The 23,015-nt window shown below is 33.0% G+C and overlaps 1 protein-coding gene across 1 annotated transcript in view; it reads left to right on the forward strand.

The window, feature by feature from the left end:
- The window catches only part of LOC143919358 (uncharacterized), an 80,974-nt gene that overhangs the window by 54,403 nt on the left and 3,556 nt on the right, over positions 1-23,015 (forward strand). Inside the window, exons 8-11 of the mRNA XM_077441633.1 lie at positions 9,425-9,678; positions 9,766-10,025; positions 10,529-10,895; positions 10,968-11,146. Of these exons, the coding sequence (XP_077297759.1) occupies positions 9,425-9,678; positions 9,766-10,025; positions 10,529-10,895; positions 10,968-11,146 (1,060 nt within the window). The remainder of the gene's footprint in view (positions 1-9,424; positions 9,679-9,765; positions 10,026-10,528; positions 10,896-10,967; positions 11,147-23,015) is intronic.

Consider the following 23,015-nt stretch of genomic DNA (forward strand, 5'->3'; position numbering starts at 1 on the left):
ATTGCTGCATTTGTCTTATCTCAATGGAAGTTATCGATAAACTGAACCGTTCGAAATTAACTATGTAAATCATTCACGATTCGATTTCGAAACGTATGTATATTGTATAATATATCGTTCGATATTTTTTTCTGTCTGTCAATTACCGTATTCGAATTGCACAATCGCCGCTTTGAATAGGCGACGAATCGGAATCAAAAGCAGTGTCATAAATCTTTTCGAGAATCGTTGAAATTTTTATGGGGATTCAAATGTGGCCTGCCGTTTATTGGTGATCGATTTGGTGTACAATGACGTCGTGTAGATTTGTATAGTACGGTTTGAATGTTTGTATGTACATATGTAGCTTGCGTTTTTGCGGTTGAATGTGGAGCAGTCGAGTTGACTTGCATGTATGTAATGAATGCGCCGATGCCCCGGGCGACTTTTATTATTGGCCAATAGAAAAAAAGATGCCCATTAACCTATTTCATGTCGCAATAGAATCGTGTGTATTTACTTGGAAGCCTTTTATCCAAGTCCAAATCAATTTTCGCACCTCTCGAGTGCCTCGAGCGCCTCTCAGGTCACGGTGTAGCTTCATGTGTATGTATGTTTATTCTCGATGCTTCGAAATTGTTTGAAATGTAACATAATAAAACTGGCTGAATTGCTCGGCGTTGCTCGGGAGGATGAAATAAAAGTACTTCCAAAGGCTCCAACCCCTTCCAAAACCGTCTACGATGTGTAGACTCTATGAGTCTACGGTCTGGGCTAGAGATATCATGATTCTTGAGATAGTTCATACGTATACAACATTTGATAGTGGTTAAAAATTTGTGGATTTACTTATATGTACATATCAGACAAACGAATAGCAATTTTTTTTATATCTTGGTTATAGTAATATGTATATAACTTTTGTTATGATGTTGTAAGAACTTACAATGATTATGATCATAAAATGTAATTGCATTGAATATATTGCAAAGTTCTGTGATAATTTCTTGCTCAGTTGGCAAATATTAGCAAAGTGTAATTTCATCGAAGAAGTAAATTTTTACAGATTTTGTTTTGTAATCAAAATCGTTGAGTTTATAACATAGTTCATGGTTTCGTGAAAATTTTCTACGACGGAAAACTAAACAAATCTTGAAATTTTGACGGAACACTTTGGTTATTTTTCAACAAAAAAAATCTGAGCCAAAAACATTTATTTAATTTAACTAAGTGTAATCATACAAAACAAGCATGTTTAACCTTTTTGGGTCACTGGAGCCGCAAAACAACTTTTAGGCATTTCGGTGGTTATAAAACTGGAGGAAAAAGTGGGAAGGGGAGAATTATGATTTAACAGGAGACGATAATTTTATATGTACTTTAAAAACGTTATACTAAATTCTAAAAAAATAAGAAATAAAAATTACCTAACTCATTTTTAAGATGATAATATCAGAAAACATTATCTTTATTCAATATGCTTAACCACCGGCAAAGAACCAAAATATGGTTTTTTTTTCTTTTGTATGTACAGTGGCAGTCACAGAAATCCCGAGTATATTAGGATAATTCTATTTTTGCTGAAATCCTTACCATGGATTGTCCGCAAATCGCCATATTTGAAATAATTACCCTCTCTTATGTGTACGGTCTGTCTTTCGCTAAAGTCTCAAAATTTTGTCTGAAATCACAAACGAAAATTATTTCAAATCGAATATGGGAGTGTATATTAACTGAATAGTAAAAAACCTTAATAATTAAAGATCATACGTTTTATCACCCAAATATCGTAAAAAAAATTCTGTGACCGTAACTGTATATTGATATACAGAACACTTACACATTTTAAGTCCGTCCTTAGATACTGATTATATCAGTGATGAAGGACTTTTCACTCTTTGTTTTATGCCTCTGTTGGTTTTATTCTTGTTTTAAAACTCGCCCTTATTGTCTTCAATGTAATAATGTACGCATAAATCAGACAATTCGCTTTGACGCATGTTGTAAATATGTTTTCGTGATCTCGATCGGTCAATTGATGCTTATTAACGCCGAGACGATACAGCAAAATTATTATTGAAAAATTAAAAAGGACACTTAAAATATTCACTACATACTTTTTATTATGAATAAATACACATTTGTTGTCATAATGCGTGTTAACGTCAAAAATTTACATAATTTTTTTCACCTTTACTTACATACACATACATACTAGATCTTAGTACTGTAACATAAATTTTATTAATATTAATAATGTAAATATGTTTGATTTAAGTTTACCATTTTGCGTTGTTAGAATTTGAAGTGGCTTTTCTGATGTACATTATTTTTCAATATGGCTCGTTTAGTTTAAGCGTATCGTTTATGTTACTTTTGTATTGTTTGTGTGGGGTTTTCGATTACCGCATATGTTTTTTCAGGTGTAATATATTTGAAATAACATTCACTACCGCGTGCCGTCAATTAACTTATGATTCCCAAATGATATTTGAAGTGATAAAAAATATAAACTCGATTAACCGGAATTGGAAATTAACTCGTGGATGTTTTATTAGTAAAATAAGTTGTAGTTTTTTATCTGCTCTTCATACGAACCGTTTCCGATGATTATTTTCGTGATAAACTACTATAAATCCTTTTATCTATCAGAAGTACTTCTATGTTACTCATTACTTCTATTTTATCGTTCTAAAATTAATGTTTTTTTTATACGCGCCACATATTACGTTATGTAATACATGTTTAGATAGACGAAATTTCTTTTGGAAACCATATAATTTCGATGATTGCTGAACATTGTTATTACTATGGTGCTTGTTCACAATATTCATTCGTCTCCACAACATCGTCACGTGCTAAATGTATATAATTAGTACTACTTGTACGTGTTGTGATGTTCTTCATTCTCGCTAATTTATTCGCTCTGTGTAACTTTGTGTCGGCATACAGTCGTTTATTAATAAACAAACATCACGTTGCACTTTTTATTACATATTTGAAACGTATGCACTTTTATATTATTATACACGAACGATAAGAATACTCGTCAATATATAGAGATGATAAGAAAGTGGGGTTTGTCGGGCGCCTGCAGGTTATCGGAAATCCAGATACTATCGGATATTTTGTATGCATTCTCGAAAGATACATACAGTTTAAAATACATACAGAAATTTAATAAAAACTCGAATGTTTTAGGGAGTTTCGTTGAGGATCTTCGCATGATTATATATATTATTTTTATAGTGATTTATTGCTTATTGATATTGAATTTTATTATTATGATAAACAACATTGTTGTTTGATTTTGAAATTTGCCCAAAATATTCACAGATGGTGCTATTTTTTAAAATCTTAAGTCTTTTTGACAATTTTAACGACAGTTCTATAAATTAGTCTTTTTTGCAAGCTTTTAATTAGTTTCACTTAGTTTGTTCAGTGACATTCCTGACTGTCAAAAAAATGTGATCTGATTTTGAACCACTTTCACTCTTCAGATCGCTTTGATATCTTACCGACATACAGGGGCTAGCTAACATTGAAGTAAGCTAATGACCCTGGCATGAAGCTTGAGGAGTTTAATCATAAACGAACTCATCAAAATTTACATCGGAAACTTATGTCAGATTGGAGCGACGACAACTAGCTATCCAAAAGCGGCTTTCTACTGCCCTTCACGTTTGTTAGCTAAATGTTACTTTTCTCACTCTCGTTTACTCTCATCTCATACATATAATTTCATATACTTTTTATTTTTACCACTCGCCATAATAATCTAAGTCGCTCTTACATACATAGATGTAGCAAGCCTGGTTTATAATCCCGACTGTCGAAATTTTAACATAAGACCAGCTTGCAGCAGCATAAAGGTGTACGTGTTTTTTTTTAGATAGTTTTGCACACGCAAAAAAAAAACCGCTGGCATGCTTAGTCTGTTCTGTCGAAATCTTCCATAAACTCCCCTCCTGGAGTGTTTTCGATATAGGTTTGACTGTGATCGACATTGGTGATTCCCATATTTGAAGAAATTTGAAGAAACTACGAGCACGTACATGCCTTAACTCTGTGTTTACCGTATAGAGCTAACGACTGAGAGGCACTGGGTTCGATTCCTGGTTTGATCTCGATTGAAAAGAATCATGGGGTGTAGACACTGAATCGTACAAATTTATGTCATTGTTTATTCGTAGATCTTATTATTTCGACATGTTTTTCTACATTTCTTTAAATACAGGAATCACAATTTTCGCACTACTAAACCTATTTCGATAAAATATCGCCGAAAATACTCCAGGGGGTGAGTTTTGCCCAGAATTGTCACGGCATAGATCAGGCGGGCTAGCGTTTTTTATACGTGCAAAATTATCCAAAAATAAAATCACATGCCGCGTACCACTCTGTCTGATGATTCGAAGTATTTCTGCAGTGCTGCTGGTCAGACTTCGATATTTGTGATCATATTGCAAGTCGATCGTATCCTACCAGAGTTTGCTAATTAATCTGATTTTATTGTTGAAACGGCTACTCACCAAATTGGCCACCTTCCGTCTAATTGTCGCCACTATTGAACATAATTTCAAATTTATAATTATAAAATGTATACAAAGTACATATGTACAATATGAAGGTGTCGCTTTGGGCCAACCTGTGAACCATGGTAAATTTTAAATATATACATCTAATATATAATTTCGACAGAGACTTTGTAAGTATGTAATGTTGGTTGGTAACATCGAAAACAAATCAATGTTTCTATGACGACGATTCGATATGGTTTCGATTCGATATATATTTTTTTTGATTCAAATAAATTTAATTAAAAATTGTTATTAAATTTAATAACAAATAAATATTTACTATTAGATTCGCCATGTTTAAGCTGTTTATATTACAAATACTGAGCAAAGCCGGGTAAAACAACTAGTGATATATAAATTTCAAATTTGACATATCCAAAACTATCCTCGAATGAAACATGTAAGTATCATTTTGGTTCGAGTAAAATCTGTTATACTAAAGTGGCCTTCCGCCTACTGTATACCAACACATGTGATCAATTATGTAAGGACGAGTGTTTTATACAACACGATGTTCCAAGTTGTCGTATAAAAGTTAGAATGTTTGCCTTGAACATTTCTTATGTACATATTTTCAGAATTGATTCAATTATATCATCTCTCTCTATAACCGTCTCGCATATACACACAGTTCTATCAAACCGTCACAATTGTATATGATATAATGTGTGATGAGTTTTTTTTTTCTTCATCCCAAGTATGTATATTTAGATAAGTTCAAGCTACGCGTCTAGGCTCAAGAGACGCTCAGTATGCATTCGTATGCACTCACACGTGCATCGTTGCGACGTACATATTAATAGCACGTGGTCTGCCTCTCTACCTATAGGTAATTATTGAAATGCAATATCATAATATATTTATGCAAATGCAATGTTTATGTTAGATTGTTACGTCAAAATTGCCTACCGATGTGTACTATTTTCGCTTATCTCGTTTTGCATTGAGAAGACATATAATGAGACGTCAATTATTTATCCGAGATGCGCTTAAAAATTGAATGACGCATGTGATAAGTGTTTAGTTTCCGTGTGCAGATTTTGTTTAAATATTTTCCACAGGGTAAGGGCTTTTGCGTTTGACGTCACTTAACATGTAATAGATTAGCCGTGAATTGAACGCAAAATTGAGTATTTATTTGTCGTGTACCCAATTTTCAGTGTATTAATTTATTTTTATCGTATTCAAGTCCGTCGGTTGATACGTGAAGCTGCCTGGTTAGGAATTAATTGAAATATAAATGCACTTAATTCCCATAAAGGTATATATCGAATATTTTGCTCGCATCCGATCTCTAAATATTATCGCTAGTCAAAGGAGTATGAAATTTCAGTTAAACCAGGGCTGTGGAGTCGTGGGAGTCGTGGATTTTTGACTAGAGTTAAAAATTCGAGCGACTCCGACTCAGATTTCGCGTTTAAATCACACTTATATTTTTAGTCAACTCATTATGGACCGCCTGAATTTGCCAAACTTTGAATTTGCAAAAACTCGATGAGAGTCTACGTATTCTTCGCAAAATAACGGGAAAAATAATAGGTTTTGTAAATTAAACATAACTTCTAAACCTTTCTATCAATTGAATTTAAAATTGGAATACAGCTTCTTTAAATAAATTATGACAGTATTTCTCAAACTATGGCGATTGCTGTATTCAATTTTGTTTAAAATCTATATGCATTTCAATATATTTTCACATTATAAACGATATCTACATATCTCGTAGATCATTGTTTTATTCATTTGAATAACATATTCAACTTGAGAAATGTGTATGCTACGCGAAAAAAAAAACTAGCCGATTTCAATATCTGGAGATTTGAAATATTTTCTGAATATTATTATTTGTCATATCATCGATCGATTCCTTGGAATTGAATGTCGGCTTTAAACCATATAAATATATATGTATATATATTTTTAGACTTCTTTATCGATATTTAAGATCTTTGATCAATGCGTTTTGCCAGTGATGACGTATGGATGTGAAACTTGGACACTGAACGCCAAGATGCTAAATAAAATCCAATGCACTCAAAGAAGTATGGAACGCTGTATGCTTGGCATAACGAGGAAAGACAGAGAGCGGAACACGTGGGTGAGAAGTATGACAAGGGTAGTGGACATAGTGGATAGAGTGAAGAGATTGAAATGGCAATGGGCGGGTCACGTAGCTATGAGGATGGACGAAAGGTGGACAAAAGAAGTGCTTGAATGGTGCCCGAGAGAAGGCAAAAGAGTAAAAGGAAGACCGCAAGGAAGATGGGTGAACGAAATTAGGAAAATGTGCGGAATCAGATGGATGAGTGTTGCGCAAAACAGAGAGGAGTGGAAGCGTGTTGGAGAGGCCTTCATCCAGCAGTGGATGGCGAATGGCTGTAAATGATGATGATGATGATGAATATATACCCTGTTATGATATCTATGAATGGAATTTTGAAACTAATTAGGATTTAAAAACACGCTGTGTTGACGATCTTTGAATGAAGTTTTATTAAAAACACAGCGTATGTGTTTACAGCCATATTTATATTGTATAATAATATATCAATATAAATTTACTAACATCAATTCAGATAGATACAGATTCATATTATGGGAAAATGTAAGAGTTGTGATTTTTTAACGACTCCACAGCCCTGAGTGTCACTATGATTTTTCTAGCCCTAATTTTCAGGAATTTGATGTTGACATTGGTCCTTTTGGAACAAAGCCACAGAGTCATTCCCATACTGGCAGATAAGTTAAATTTAATCCGACGACTATATTTTATAATTGACGAAAATATTACATTCATAAAAACATAAGTGGTTATTAATAAATTCTGTGAATTGTTTATGTAAAACGTTTGGCCTTGTCCCCACAGTGCATTCGTATGTAGGTATTGATAGTGTTTTCGAATTTATCTAACATTTACCTGTAAACATATGGTGTGATTAATTTATAGCTCGATTTATACAACCGATTGGTCTTCTGGACCGTACGGTGACATCTTCCAAGTCTTATTAAATTCCATCTGGTCGCCGGATTCCTCTACTTCTGCTGGCTTCAAATGAGGGTCTATATATTTTTTTGTTGTTTCTTTCTTTTGTAGTGAGTCTTCTTCCAACATGCCACTCCGGTGCACAAATATATCTTGGAGTCTTTGCGAGTGTTTGCACGCGGTTTGTCAACACTGGGAACATCTCATTATGTAATGGCATCGTTGTCGTCGTCGTCGTCGTCGGTCGCCATCTCTGACCAATATAAAACGGGAATCGAGAATTAGAATCGCACAAAAAAGCGTTCGTTTGTGTGCACATTTTAATTTCGAAGCCAACTCGACGACCACAACTCCAGCTCGCGTACAGAGAACTCGATGCATGCACTGCGTGTATTTTTACTCTAGACGTGTGTTAGTTAGAAGCTTACTGTTGGGACATTTTGTGTGGTTGTGTTTACTCGTTCAATTTGAGTGTCGTTTCACTTTTATTTTGTACTATGTATAGGTATCACTGTGGTTTCGTTAGAATTTCAAAAAATGTATTGACGCATTTTAAGTTTGCTCTAAAGCACTTGCCAAAAATCGACTTGTTGAATAATGCATCATAATTCATAGCTTAGATTATTCATTTTAATTTTTTATTGCGTTTGCTCCATCTAACCAGCAGAATAGACTAGGGGGGTTAGCATATAATGCTTTGAACAAAGTGGTCACAGGTTCAAATCCCATTGGTTTCTGCTGGCCAGACCTTGAATTTGTGACTCCAGGTCGATCGAGTTTGCCAATTTATCTGATTTTCATTGAAACTGTTTCAACAAATTGGCAACCTTACCCTCTTTCTCGCAAATCTCGAATTTCGCTTAATTGTATAAAATGCTGCAAATTTATAAATTTTATCATAAATGTCTATTTGGGTGTTAATTGATACGATATTTACTTTGTAACTAATTAATATAACACTTATACAAAATGTACAATGTTTCTGGCCAGGAAGGCGCATTGCGGTTTCCTTTTAGAATAAATTAAAAATAAATTAAAACATCTCAAATCTACTCTAGATTGTGTCAGTTTGGGTGTTGTTTTTTTTTTGTTGACTTATTTTCTAAAAAAGAAACTGTGTGATTCGAGGCATGATATCACACCCATGTTTTGTTTAAAATGGTTGAACGAGGGAACGACTTTCCCATAACTCTTAGTTTGCGGTAGATTTTGCCGTTTTCTTAGTGTTGTATGAGTTAGTGACGTGTTTCAGCACCTTTCTTTGATTATTTACATTGCAATGTGATCCTCTTTTTTATATTTTGAAGTTCCATACATTTAAATGGCTAGAATGTATAATACGGTTGTACATAGTGCAAAAATGGTCCGAGAATGCATATGGCCTGCAAGCCTAAAATTTAAGTTGCCATGTTTCTAATCTTTGCGAATATGCTTGAGCTAGAAATTATTCACCATCCACTGCTGGATGAAAGCCTTCCTGTCTTTGTTTTGAGCAATTCATCGTCTCATTTTATACAATTTTCTAATTCCATCCACCCGTCTCCCTTGTGGCCTTCTTTGCACACTAATTTAACATTCTCTTGGATATAATATTAGCACATCTTTCGTCTAATTTTTCTAGGCCTTTTGTCTTTTTTTTACTGTATCAACTATCCCTGTCATCTTTCTAATCCACGTATTCCGCTTCTTATCTCTCCTTGTTATGCCGAGCATACAGATTACATATATGTGTATATGATGTAGGTATAAATCTTTAGGCCTGCATTCTCTTATCTCAAAATCCTTGGAATGTTTGGATACAAAACGACAGTTACACTTAAGTCACGCATTGAAGTATGTTGTTGTATTTCCGTATACCACATGTGAATAATTTTGTCCGCAGCGGTGTCGAGTGCAAAGATGAGATCCTGTCGTGCAGCCAGGCTAGTGCGGTTGCTGAACAGCAGCAGCAAAGGCAACAAATACCAGAAATACAAGAAGTGAAGTTGCAGGGGCCGCCGGCGAGCGCGATCACGCCGCCCGCAGCCCCTCCTCATCCACGTCCTCAGCCGGCCACTGCCAAGATATTCGCTCCCAGGACCGAGGAGATGAACAAAGGGTTCTTGATGTTCTCTGAAGAAGAACCCGGTCTCACCAGTAAGTCGAACGCTCGCACGTCGAACGAAGCGCTCAATCAATACACCCATACACCCAAGAGATTTTACAATTCTACGTTTCTTGCAGTGTTAAAGGAGGAACCTGAAGACTTGACGCATTTGGCTCCCGTCGCGGGAGACGTCTGCATCCCGCTCGAGGACAATCCGTTCGATGTGTTCGACGAGTTTATTCTCGGCGACAATTATTGCAATCTGCTGCCCGAAGAGTTTGATAGTTTGGGTCCAGATGCAGGAGACACTTTCGCCTTTTACAGGAGCGATGTTGACCTGTCGCCACTCAGCGACATAAGTCAATCGCCCATTATGCTATCCCCCGCTATTTCCAAGGTAGATTGAGCTTTTGTGTATGCGGAATGGTGTTCCTCTATCGTAGCTATGTAACTATCCTGCCGCGCTGTCAATATTCCATGTCGCAGTCGCAGTCGCGATCATCGAAAACAAACGTTTTAGTTGTACCCAGTGGTCTAAATGTTCACTTTTCCGGCGTATATTTGTTTATAAGAGAAACTATCTAATTTAAAGAAATGCATAATCGTATATCATGTGATTAATGTGTGGTATTTATCGGTTATTTTTAAAATAAAAAAAATCATAAAAAATAATTTATAATAATAATTTAAATTTCTACTACTTTGTTATGTCGTAGATATAATTTCACTACTTCTTTCTGTTCATTTCGATTACTGGGTGTTCCCCAAAAAAAAAAATCATTCATTTAATAATACTTAACAGCAAGCTTCGACTGAGGAACATTTCCACCGCTAGATTGAAAACAATTTCCTTCTCTCGGAAGTTCATCGTTGTTATCACTCCGTAAATTAATATTCTAGGGCTCTGACAGTGACAGCATGCCGTCGTTATCGAGTCCCAATTCTTCCCTGCCGGAAGAGGAGCTAACAACTGGCCCTCTATTGACGGAACTGGGTCTCGACAGCGAGATGAGCTCTCGCGCTCCGTTCATTCCAATGGGACCCACGGAGGACCTACCCCTTTTGGGGCCCGGCGACGGCCGAGTAATGTGGGGGGCCCTTCCCGACCACTTGACCCTGCACAAGAAACTCATCGCACCCAGACCACCAACAACAGTACACCAAGAACCACCGAGCAGCCTAGCCAAGCTACTAGGCGCCACCACCCCCAGCACAGATTCCGTATCGCAAAACAAAAATGAAATTAAACGCATAAACGATATCAACAGTGGGTACTTTTTTTGAAGTGTTTCAGATATATTCTGTGGATGTTTTTTATGCAATCTTTCGATTCTTGTAGGTGCTTGGAAGGGCGAGATTCCAACTGTCGTTGAGTGCGAACGTGGTAGCAAGCGGTCTGCAAGTCCGGCTTCAGTTGGAGGGCATAAGAGGGCCCGAGCGAGGCGACCTGCTACTAGTGCACCTCCTCCACCTCCTGCCAGCAGTGTGCTGATGAATCTGCTGGTCAGCGGTTGCGATGTGAGTGCTGGATACATATGTCTGGTGCAAGGAAGGCCTCGTCCGCCTCGCACTTGAACCCAATGAAAATTTCCACAGCCGTATTCATGTCCTAAAAACTGAATTTTCCTGTAATCTCTAGCTACGAAACATTTAGCCAGAAAAAAAACTTTCCGTTACGTTTCTAAGAATTTTTGTCAAATGCAATTTTGGTATCATCTTGCCAAAAGAAAAACAAAACTTCATCATTAAATACCTATACAATTACAATAGTATTGTGATTATTTTAAGTTCTTAAAAGATACTAGGAGAACCCGATCGATTGTTATTGTGTTGCTGGTCTTTGAGAAATTGTTACGACAGACAAATTGTTAGATACTTCTATAATTACCTTCTACATCCTAGCTTCAGACAAAATAGCCACTATAATAGTTAGTGCAGGGATGAATCGTTTTTATAAGTATTCCCGTCTTCTTTTCAAATACTAGGACTTGCTGAATTGTGTGTGACGTCACAGTCTGCTGGTCTTCACAATGTAACATCACATACCATCTCAAAATGTTCTGTAGATATGTACTTAAAATTTGTTTCCTTTTGGTTAAATTTTAGATTGACTGCATATTTATGTGGCTTAATTGTTTCGAGGAAAGGTTTTTAGGACATGACATGGTGCCGGAATTGAGTGTAATGTGACATATTATCATTTTAAAAATCTGATATAGAACTAAAATGACAATTTAATTGCGTTTTAATATTAATTTAAATAGCTCTCTTTTCAGTTATTTATTTAGAATATATTATTAGGTGGATAACATTGTGTTTGGTTTTTAAATAGACTATTTAAACTTGAAAAAGTGCTTCCGTTATAAATTTTCAATTTAAAAGATACGATGTTTTTAAATAAAAATGAATGTCATTCCACAATTTTTAATTATTATTAATATTATATCGTATTGAATGTTACCTATTATTATTATGAATAGTCATAATAACCTTTGCGTTTCAACGAAAACCAACGAAGGCTTTTTTTCAATAGTTGAATAAGTGAATCTATTTACATTTGAAATGTACAATTTTGTATTAGTTGTTGCGTTTTGTTGGTTTATACTTGTCACAAAATTTATATAATATTACAAATAATACTATTTATTATTGAAATTATGAAAGTATGTATGTTAAAGCTGAATTGGAGTCTTTTATTATAAAAGACCAATCGAATAATAGTTTTAAATCAACAGTTCTCCAATTCAGTTCCTCTCAATTTTAAATGCGTATGAATTGCAGTAATTATTATTATATATTATAAAATATTTCAATTATTAAATATTGCAAACGTTTTTGTTTACGTTTATAGAGTTTATTGTCTAAATTTTTTTTCGTTTTTAGCAAACGCATGTACATATTATGTTATTAATTGAACATTGTTGATTTCTAGTCATTGACTTCTTAACCTAGAGATTCGAATTGTTACAGTCAACTATATATAATAAAATAATAATATGTTGTGTGCGTGGGTGTGATTTGTTGAAAGGAATTGTATTTATATTATATTTATTATTGTATTATGTAAAATTGATCGACGGCGATGATGATGATGATGATATGTGTATGTATATTTTTGCGTTTATTTTATTTTGTACGCGCATTCCTACTAGTTAGTAGTAGTAGGATGAACTATTGATGATATTTTAAAATGTATAATGTATAAATGTTTTGAATCTACATATTATAAATGACTTGAGTATTGTATTAAGTTTGCGGAAACTTTTTCGATGAGGTTTTATCAAATGGTGTTAAGAATTATGACCGTTTAATAAATCGGACAGTTCTTTTTTGATGTATATTTAAATATTATTAATTGGTCGCTGTTAAAAATGAATCCATTCAACGTCAGTTGGTGAAATTAAGTCGATAAAATGATCATTTACCATATTTATCCACGCGTTGGCGGAAGAATGCGGAACTAGAAGATCTTTTCGTTGAAGATTTGATTGTGACAAATTGAAGAGTTGCAGCTTTTATTACCGTTTTCAGGTTTTTACATACATACAACACTACAAATATATTTTCCACATGTTCAAATGTAATAGTACAAAAATAAAGTCAAACAAATACGTTCAAAGAAATGTTTTTAAATAGCAAATCATATTTATAATCATCATTAGTTTGAGACTTGCAGCAACGTTTGACCGACAAGCGTGCTTGATGTTGATTGATGTTGCAGTTTTCATTGATCGTGTGTGCGTTTATGTGCAATACTGGGTCATTGCCGGTTGCATCTTTCGATCGAATCGATCGTTCTCGAGTCATTTTTGTAAACACTGCATCTTGTGGACTTTGATCTTGAAATAGAATGTTGCATTTATGTATATTTCGCAGGGTTGAAGTTTGCCGATGCTCATCGAACAGTGTCGAATGATCCAGTTTGACAATAATTGATTAGTTGAGGTGTGAAATTTGAATAGATTATATAAGTAGACTAAATCGGTGCACGTCAGGATTGTAATTATTTATTGTATGTAGACAGCAAATTTGTTTGCACAACATACATACGTTGAGGCAATTCTGACGAACACCGATCTAAACGTTTGACGCTGTCCAAAACAACACATCATTAATATGTAAATTTTATTTATTTTTTATCTAAATAGCCTGTTAAGTCCTCAGCTAAAAAATGTGAACGTTCTGTATTGAATGTATTTTTAGTCAATTTTTTTTTAAATCAAAAGACGTGTCACTAGATTTTGATTGATTGAAAAGCGCGCGTTAGGAGATTTGTTTGCAAATATGAATATTTTTACTTTATCTATGTACGTAGTAACAATAGATGAAGTTTTTTTTTATTTGAAAATCAAAAATTCTATACAAAATCTTGTAATATTAAAAATAATTCGATATTTTATAATCAATAACATTAATAATTCTGTTTTAAGGTCCGTTTACATATGTATTCTGCAATAACAGCACAGCACTACACGTAAAAGAGTAGTTCTGTTCATACTATTCAGTACCGTTCGTTTTTGTCGCATTCAAGCTTGTTTTGAACGAGTGCAAGGCAAAATCGGCTTATATATACATTATAGAGCGCGACTTTCCGTCGCAATATTGCTTGCGTCGTATCGTTGAGTCAATACTGTCACAATATGACGTTTCGTCAGCACGGGTGCACTCGCCACTATGATTTTACATCAAAGAAAACCGGTTCTTCTTGATGCGTTTCGGTGATATGTACATATGTACATACTTCTGTATAATATGAATGGATCGTGTCAGTTGCTGCTGTTTCGAATACGTCACATACATTACGGAAAGTATGAATGTGTCCCATATAGATTGTACTAAAGAATATTTTGTGTACTGTTGTTTATAAACGAACCTTTATGAGTGCAATATAGTGATAAATTGATTTAGTCGAAAAAAAAATAAAGCTTTGCGCAAATCATAACGCACGCTTTATCAATCATTCAATTGACTATATATATACTAAGTAAATTTTATGTATTTTATAGCTTTATTATGTATGTATATTGATATGATAATCGACTAGCAATGCGTACGTTCTAAATTCTAATAGCTAAAATTTTTGGAATTATGTATAGTATGTAGATTTTTCGAAATCTTTACTGAGAAATATCTAATAAAAAAAAAATGTATGGACTGATTGCGTATTTTTGGAGATGGCATTTTTTCTATAACAATATACTGAAGAGTTACTAATAAATATGTCTTTTAAATACACTCGATATTTTTAGCAATATACCGATTCTAGTTAACTTACCGATGTGTGGCTTATTATTAAAAAATGCTAATTTTCATTTTCGATATAAAAATAAAACAACGATTCTTACCGATTCAGAGTAAAATTGGAAAAGTGAATTCGCTGTGTCCGAATCAACGCGAGATTTTATTTGGGATTTTCTTAAAGGGGTTAACGACTCCCCTGTGCGGTTTCGTAGGGGTTAACTCGGGTTTCGGGAACAATCGCATTATTTTTTCTTGCGGACGACACACAGAACGATGCGTACACTCAAAACCAGTTAATCAGCAAAATTCTTTCTAGGCCACTACGATTTATTTTATTTTATAGATTAATTCTAGAGAAGTGTACTATAACAAATAAAGCAAACATTACAGAAAAAAATATTGGATGTATTTGTAAAAGTAATTTTTTTAATGTTCAGTTTTTTTTTAAAAAATTAGAGAATTTCAAATTTTTTTTTAACATATCGACTTTTCGAAATCTTATTTATTTTTAAACATTAAATTAATTTCATTGTTATCCTAAAATCATATTCATATATCTTAGTAGCGCAATTTGTATTTACACATAAAAAATATAGCAAATTTTAAACACTTAGTCAAAAAAAAATATTTTAAAGAAAATATTTACAAAATTAAAGACGAATTATAACGATAATTGGAATAAAAATTATAACGATAGCTTTTTAAATACTTTCTCAGAAATTGAATTAATTCTTAGATAGTATAATAAATATTAGATCAAAAACGTTTTGAATACCTTCTTTTGCTCGAAATTTTATATTCATATATTCAACTCGGCGTTTTCCAAATGTCAAAAATACATATTGATTTTTTTTAATGAATTTGAAAGCGTTTGGAAATCGCTGCGTTATAATTGTAATCAAAATTTTGCGTATAATAGTGAATATTTATGTATTTTTGTCTTCATTTAAAAACTCATCGTGTCATATTATATGTATGTACGTTTATAAATCAAAATAAATTTATGAACTTTTGCACACCTTAAAAAACAAATAGCGCATTTATAAATAATACTATGTGTATGTATTGAAAAAATAATAGGCACTGTTAAAATAATACATATTTGAATGTTGTTTCATTGCGATTTTTCCAGCTTTAAGGTGTTGTAATATATCGTATGTAAGGTTTTAAATCGAGTGAGTGCATTGGTTTTTTTTGTGAATTGAAAGAAAAAGTCCAAAAAATACTATATAGATAAATATAAATAGATATTAGACGATGTCTTTTGTTCGATGTTGCTATTATTATTATTATATATGTATACATATATATGTATGTATATTTCGACATGTGTAAATATATTGATTTTTATCAATCGTTCTTCGATTTATTGATATAAGAAGTAAATAAATAAATCAACTGAAACTGATAGTTTCAATCATTATTTATTTTTTTGATAATCCTTTCCCAAGTTTTTCCTTCACGTTTTTAATTATATGCATTCGTACACAAACATTGCAATAAAAATGATTATTTTTTCTATTTTGAAAAATGTTCTTAAATGAACCAAAACATATTCAAAGTATAAATCTATTTTTATAAATTAGGTTGGGGCATTTTTTTTTAATGATTTACGTATATGAGCCGTTATATTTGAAAGTGGCGTAAGTCCAATTTTCAGTTCCGAAAACACTATTTCTGTTTGACTTAATTCTTAAACTGCTATATTTTTTTGAATTCGATATGTCCAGAATTTCAGAAAAGCAGAATAAACGTATTACAGGCCACCAGTATTTTTATTACTAGTTAAATATTGTTTAACGTAAAACATTATATTAAATGTTTTGCAAAATATTTTTCGAAATGAAGGAAAGTGGACTTATGCCAATCTACAACGATCAACATGATTAATTTATTACTATTAAAAAAAAGTACTCTATGATTTACATATTTTATGCATATATTTTTCCAAGCGATAAAATAGATTAGAGATTTCAAAAATACCGATATATGTATGTCACTACCTGTAATACCGAAAAAAAACTAATTCCAACTACGAGTAGTACCGGCATCTTCCGGTATTGATTTATTCAAGCAATGTATGCAATCAAATTTGATTAATTAGCAATAAAATATTAATTAATTAATTGCAGGACTCCACGGTTTCTTTGAATTGCAGGTCAAAAAATATGTTAAATTTAATCTTATTCTTCGACTAATCCTAATAATAAACTAGCTGACACAAGGCTTTCTTCTATATTCAAAACAACTCAACTAAGATTGAACTGATTATATTTTGGTACAATCAATAGTTTATTTTGTACTACCGGTAGTACCATAGGTTAACTATTTTGAATGGTAAAAACCGGGGTTTCATATTTAGTCCTAATTTACATACAATTTTATATTATTACAATTAAGTATTATCTATCTATATATATAATAAAAATCAATGTTTGTCTGTTACGTATGCGTTCCTATACCATTCAACGGATTGCGATGAAACTTATGAAGTTATTGTGTGCATATCCGCGATGGTTTTTGTAAAAAAAATCCCCCAAAATGGGAACGGAAACGGGAAAAACGGGAATGAGTGCCATTGCATGGCAATTAATTTCAAATCAGTTCGCAACCTACGCTGTTAGGGTAAAATAAACAAACAATTGAATAATTGAAAAAGTGTTTGCCGCTTTCTATTGTTTTTTTACTAACCTCTTCTTAGTTCAGAATCGATTCTGTCGTCTGACGAAGTTTGGGTTCTTATTTTGCTCGGTTTGGTCATTAATATAAGTGGAAATGACGTCCGCCATTATCATGGTGAAAAATAATTGTAATAGACACGTTTAAAAATACTGCATCTTCATTCACGGTGACGTCTATCGTCCACACTGTCCCTTTTGTCCACACTGTTCTGATCGTTTTTTCCCTTTTCGCCCCCCCCCCTCTAGCTATGGCAGATGGAGCACTTTGTCATGCTCATGATCAAAATTTACGGAGAGAATATGTATTGTCTTAATTTGATTTAGTCAAGTCAATTCAAGTTCGCCGTCTGCGTTTTTACAAACCTCCTTTACGTTTCACTTACGATTACAATTCAGGAAAAAATTTGCCTCTTATGCGTTTTCATACTTTGCCATATTGCTCATTTTGATCATCAATATAAGTAAATGAATCCTCCGCCATTACCATAGAGATAAAATATCGTTTAAGACGCGTTTGAAGTTTGAAAATTTGAAATCTGGGTGACGTCTATGTAGTCTTTAGTTTTATACATAGATGGCGGGAGTAAAATAAAATGATTGGTATTTTTACTCAAAATAATAATTTATATATCTTATTCCGACAAATGGGAACGGGAACGGGAATTGCATGCGTTAGGGCGCGATCACACAGCGAGAGAGCGGTATGCTGTACGCGGGATATTTTTTTTTAGATAGTTTTAAACACACAAAAAAAACACGCTTATACCCCGTATGATACGCCGTATCATACGCCGTATCTTGCGGGATTGGAGCGGTCTCGTTGAAATTCTATAGAATTGTTTATACTAACTTGACGGTGATATATACCAATTCGTCAACCCTCGGACGACGCTTGACAGTGATCGATAACGGTGTATCCCATATTTGCAAAAAAATATAGCAGAACTTGTCGGAATAATAAGATTATAGAAAATACAAATTACATTAAGGATTTCAAGCTTTCATTGTTTAATAATTCAGTTTTAAACTTAATTAGTAAACAATTAACAAAAATAGACAAACAAGTGTCCGGTTTATAACAACAATGCCAATTGTGGCATTGCAACGAATGCCGGGTTCAGATAGTGCAAACCGGGGTTTTGTATTTAGTCCTAATTTGCATACAATTTTATAGTATAGTGTTATGTAATATAATAATATGATAATTGACCTTTTAGAACAGATACAATATTAATATTAATTGCAAGCTCTATGAGCTGCGTGGGTGTTGAATATTTCATAATGAAAACATATCACTTTCGCGTTGCGCAATGTCGCGTTCACTTTCGACGCCTACCATAAATGTCATACATGTACATATATATGTATGTATGTAATAATAATTCAGCTTTATTCGGAGAGAACTACTTTCGATTTTTACCGTTCATCGTTTTTGAATTATTTGTAGTTGTTGCTCGGGGTTGGTAAACTGTTTGGCCCGGCGCCACGAATTTCCCATTTGATTAATCTGTTTTGTTTCGAATCACTTTCGTAATGCGCTCCTATTACAACAACTGGCTAGCCGTTTGCAATCTGATGTTGCCACGCAAAAATGTATCCATTTTAGAACGATCCAGAAGCTCACAGACTCGAATTAACACTGCGTATAAAGATATAATTATATTTTAATACGTTTCCGTTTGTATGTTTGACATCAACACAAAAAAACCTTTTTTTCGTACTAAATTTTCATTTTGTCAAAAAGAGCTCATTAAAGCGAAACATTTAACAATTAAATTTTAATAAACGATATATGTTTGTATATCTAACTACATAGTTGTTTTACCCGGCTTCGCTCAGTATTTGTAATATAAACAGCTTTGATTTTGATTTTTAAATGCTTTTTTTATTATTACGAAATTATGTTCACAATACATCTTATATCTATTTTAATAGCTACTGATCTACTGATCATTTTCTATTTTAAAATTTAATTTAATTTGGTTAGTGATCATAGTATTATATTATTCTAATGTTAATGTACAGCATAATAGGAAAAATAGCTCAAAAACCTGTTTACTATTCTTATAAATGCTCATAAAACATAATATTAATTAAAGACTCTCTAAAGTCGATGACCTAAAGCAGATTGTGTTTAGGTAATCTGTGTAATTATTTATTTATTTTTTTATTAAATTTATTTGAATCGAAAAAAAAATATTCAACCAATCGAATCGTCATAGAAATTGACTTGTTTTCGATTTCCAACCAACTATAGTTACAAACTTACAAAGTCTATTTCGAAATTATATATTAGATGTATTATATGGGTCACTGCATCGAAAGCCGAAAGCCGAAAGATTAAAAAGCAACGATCGAAAAGAATGTATGCATGGTAAATGGTACTATATACGTATGGTAATACTACCCGCTCTTCATGTGTACGCATGGTAAACGGACTATTTCATATATTTTCATAAAAATCGCGAAAAATCTTGGTTTTTCGACTTTCGATGCAATGGCGGTCATCGGTATTATATATTATACCAGAATCCTGTGGCTCCCCGGGGGCATTCGCCCCCGGCGCCCTCCGGGCCTTCGCTCCCAGCGTCCCCCGTCCCCATGTCGTCATGGAAATTTTGACTTATTTTCGAAGCTCCCAACTATTTTCCAACCAGCAATACTTACATACAGAGTCTCTTTCGAAATGATATATTAGATATATAATTTCGAAAGAGACTTTGTATGTAAGGTTTATTGGGAAAATCGAAAACAAATCAAAGTTTGTATGACGACGATAATGACATCGTTGAATATTATTTTTTTCATTTCAAATAAATTTAGAAAAAAAAACAAATGAATGTTTACTATTAGATTGCCATGTTAGCTGTTTATATAACAAATACCGAGCGAAGTCGGGTAAAACCACTAGTAATATATATTATATTAAGTCATATTTGACGTTAGCTAAAGGGTCGGAGCTAGGGGTTCCAAATTTAATTATTTAGGTGTTAGCTTTAGAATGGTCAAGATATTATTAAAATTTTACGAGAATCATAATCTGGTACATCAAATAAAACCAACGTGTAGATTAAAAATAAAACAACAAGTGCGTATAAAATTTTTTCGAATATTTAGATTTAGACTAGTCAGAGCCACGCGGGCGAACTGGGCAATTGCTTTATATTAAAAAAAAAATTTTTAAACAAAGAATTATATATTAAATTTTCTTTATTTTATTTTATTGTTTTATGTTTTGCCATAGTGTCTTTACAGTTTCCAAAAACAACACTGTAGCCAAACAATTAAACAAAAAAAAATAATTCACGTGAAAAGAAAAAACATAAATATGAAAAAAATGATAAAAAACAAGAAAGGGCACAAAATTCTCCCTCTGACTTATTAAAAAAAAATTGTTTACGTGCCAAAGATACGTTTGACCCACTGAATTCGAATATGATATTGATTTTTGTTGGTGGGTGATCGTTTACGAGATATGAGCGTTTAAAAAAATCCGCGATTTTTACAGTTTTTTGGCTTTTGCGGTCTTTAACTCAAAATTTAGGATTGTTACGCTCAAAGTGAGTATTGGAATCAATAGTCAGATATTTTTCCTATTAATTGTTATATTTCATTGCTTTAAAATACTTCTAATTAATTGTCTAGCGAATTTTAAAAGTCAAAAATATATTTTTTTTTACGGATTTTTTTCCGTGCTATTTTTCATTTATTGGTTTGGTTTTCTATCTCAATATTTTTTTTTATCTAAACGTACTAACTAAAGCGGTAATTGCAATTTAAATGCTTTTGTTGTATATATGGTTGTATCGCGTAATATGTTAGGGCAAGCGAGATGTATTTGCGAGGTATTTTTTTTTGTTGCTCAGTGTAATAGAAGAATAGAACGTTGTTTGTTATATTTCCGCCAGCTTTTAGATATCATTTAATACATTTAATGTGTTACCGATACGGCCCACTGGTAACTTGCCCCAACGATTATGAAAAAAATATTTTTTTTTTCTCTTATTGTCAAAATCAAAATCAACACTATTTAATTATCTTTAAGTTGCACTGTAAGCGAAAATTTTAAAAGTAAATTAAAAAAATAATCAACACTTTAATCTCGGCTTCCTTCAAACGATGATAGTCAAATTTGTTGATGAAGATGTAACCAATTACAAAATACGTACATAATTGGTTGAAAAATCAGACAGAGCAATTACATATGTACGTACATACATAAAGGTAAACTTTATTTAAGTAGATATGCTCTGCAATTTTATTTTTTTTATTTTTAAATGCTTTTTATTATTACTTGATTTTGTTCACAATACATCTCATATCTATTTTAATAGCTACTGATCTACTGCTCATTTTCTATTATTTTATTCTAATGTTAATGTAAGCATAATAGGAAAAAGAGCTCACAAACCTATTCAATGTTAAATGATATTCGCTTTATTTATACACACAAAAATTGGTTCATTAGGTTATGATTGTATATACGTACGTTTTAGTTTTTATAAAAATGCGATATTCGTTATACGCACAGGTAAACATAGAAAGTGAGAATCCTTAAAAAAGCTTTTTCAATTAGGCAGTTAACACTGAAAGCGTTTTATTTTTAGCATTGCCCAAATATTTTTAAAAATAATATATACTTTGAGAAAGAGTTTATGTAACGTGAGGTTCATCCTGTTAGCATAAAATAATTGGTTTTTAAGCCATATTAAAATTCGGCAGTCATAAAATCGTATTTTTAGGTTAGATTTCAATTACATTGCTTAAACACTCCTCCATTTTGTTTTATTTTAAGGTATTGCAATGGTTGTGTAGGAAATGCTTTGAACTGTTATAGAGTTTCTTCACTCTATTTTGAATTGTTTCGATGCTGATGACTTACATTATCAGGCCTGTCAGTCAGTACGATGAATTTGGTTCTATATATATATAATTAATTGACGTTAAAAGAAGTTTATTCTTTTGAATTCTTGATGCTGTATGTTTTTTATGTATTGAAAACAATATCTGACGCGTGAAACATGTTTCAGTTGAAGTGTATGTTCCAGCTGTAATATATTTTGACTAGTTTGAATATATTCCATCTCGATGCGGTGCAAACGATCGACAAGCGCCAGACAGACTGAACCACAGATTAACGACACGTGTACCTTATGCGTGCGCACTGCTCGCACTTACACTAAGCGAAATCTACCCGAAGTCCCGACATACCTACCCTGTATACGTTCTGTGCTTCTGATACTTTAGTTCCGAATTTTGCCTTATTAAACTCGCCAGAAAGATCCAACTCAATTTTAATAATTGCATCTGTGCACATCGAAAGGTTACTCGTCATCTGATGTGCAATCTATCATTCGTGAAGTCGAGAATTGCGTATAAAGCAGCCATCCAGTTAATCTGTGGTTCAGTCTGTCTGGCGCTTGTCAATCGTTTGCACCAAACCCATTCCATCTAACCTTGTACCA

Source organism: Arctopsyche grandis, chromosome 11 (assembly GCF_051622035.1).
Source record: "Arctopsyche grandis isolate Sample6627 chromosome 11, ASM5162203v2, whole genome shotgun sequence".
NCBI classification, from domain to species: Eukaryota; Metazoa; Arthropoda; class Insecta; order Trichoptera; family Hydropsychidae; genus Arctopsyche; species Arctopsyche grandis.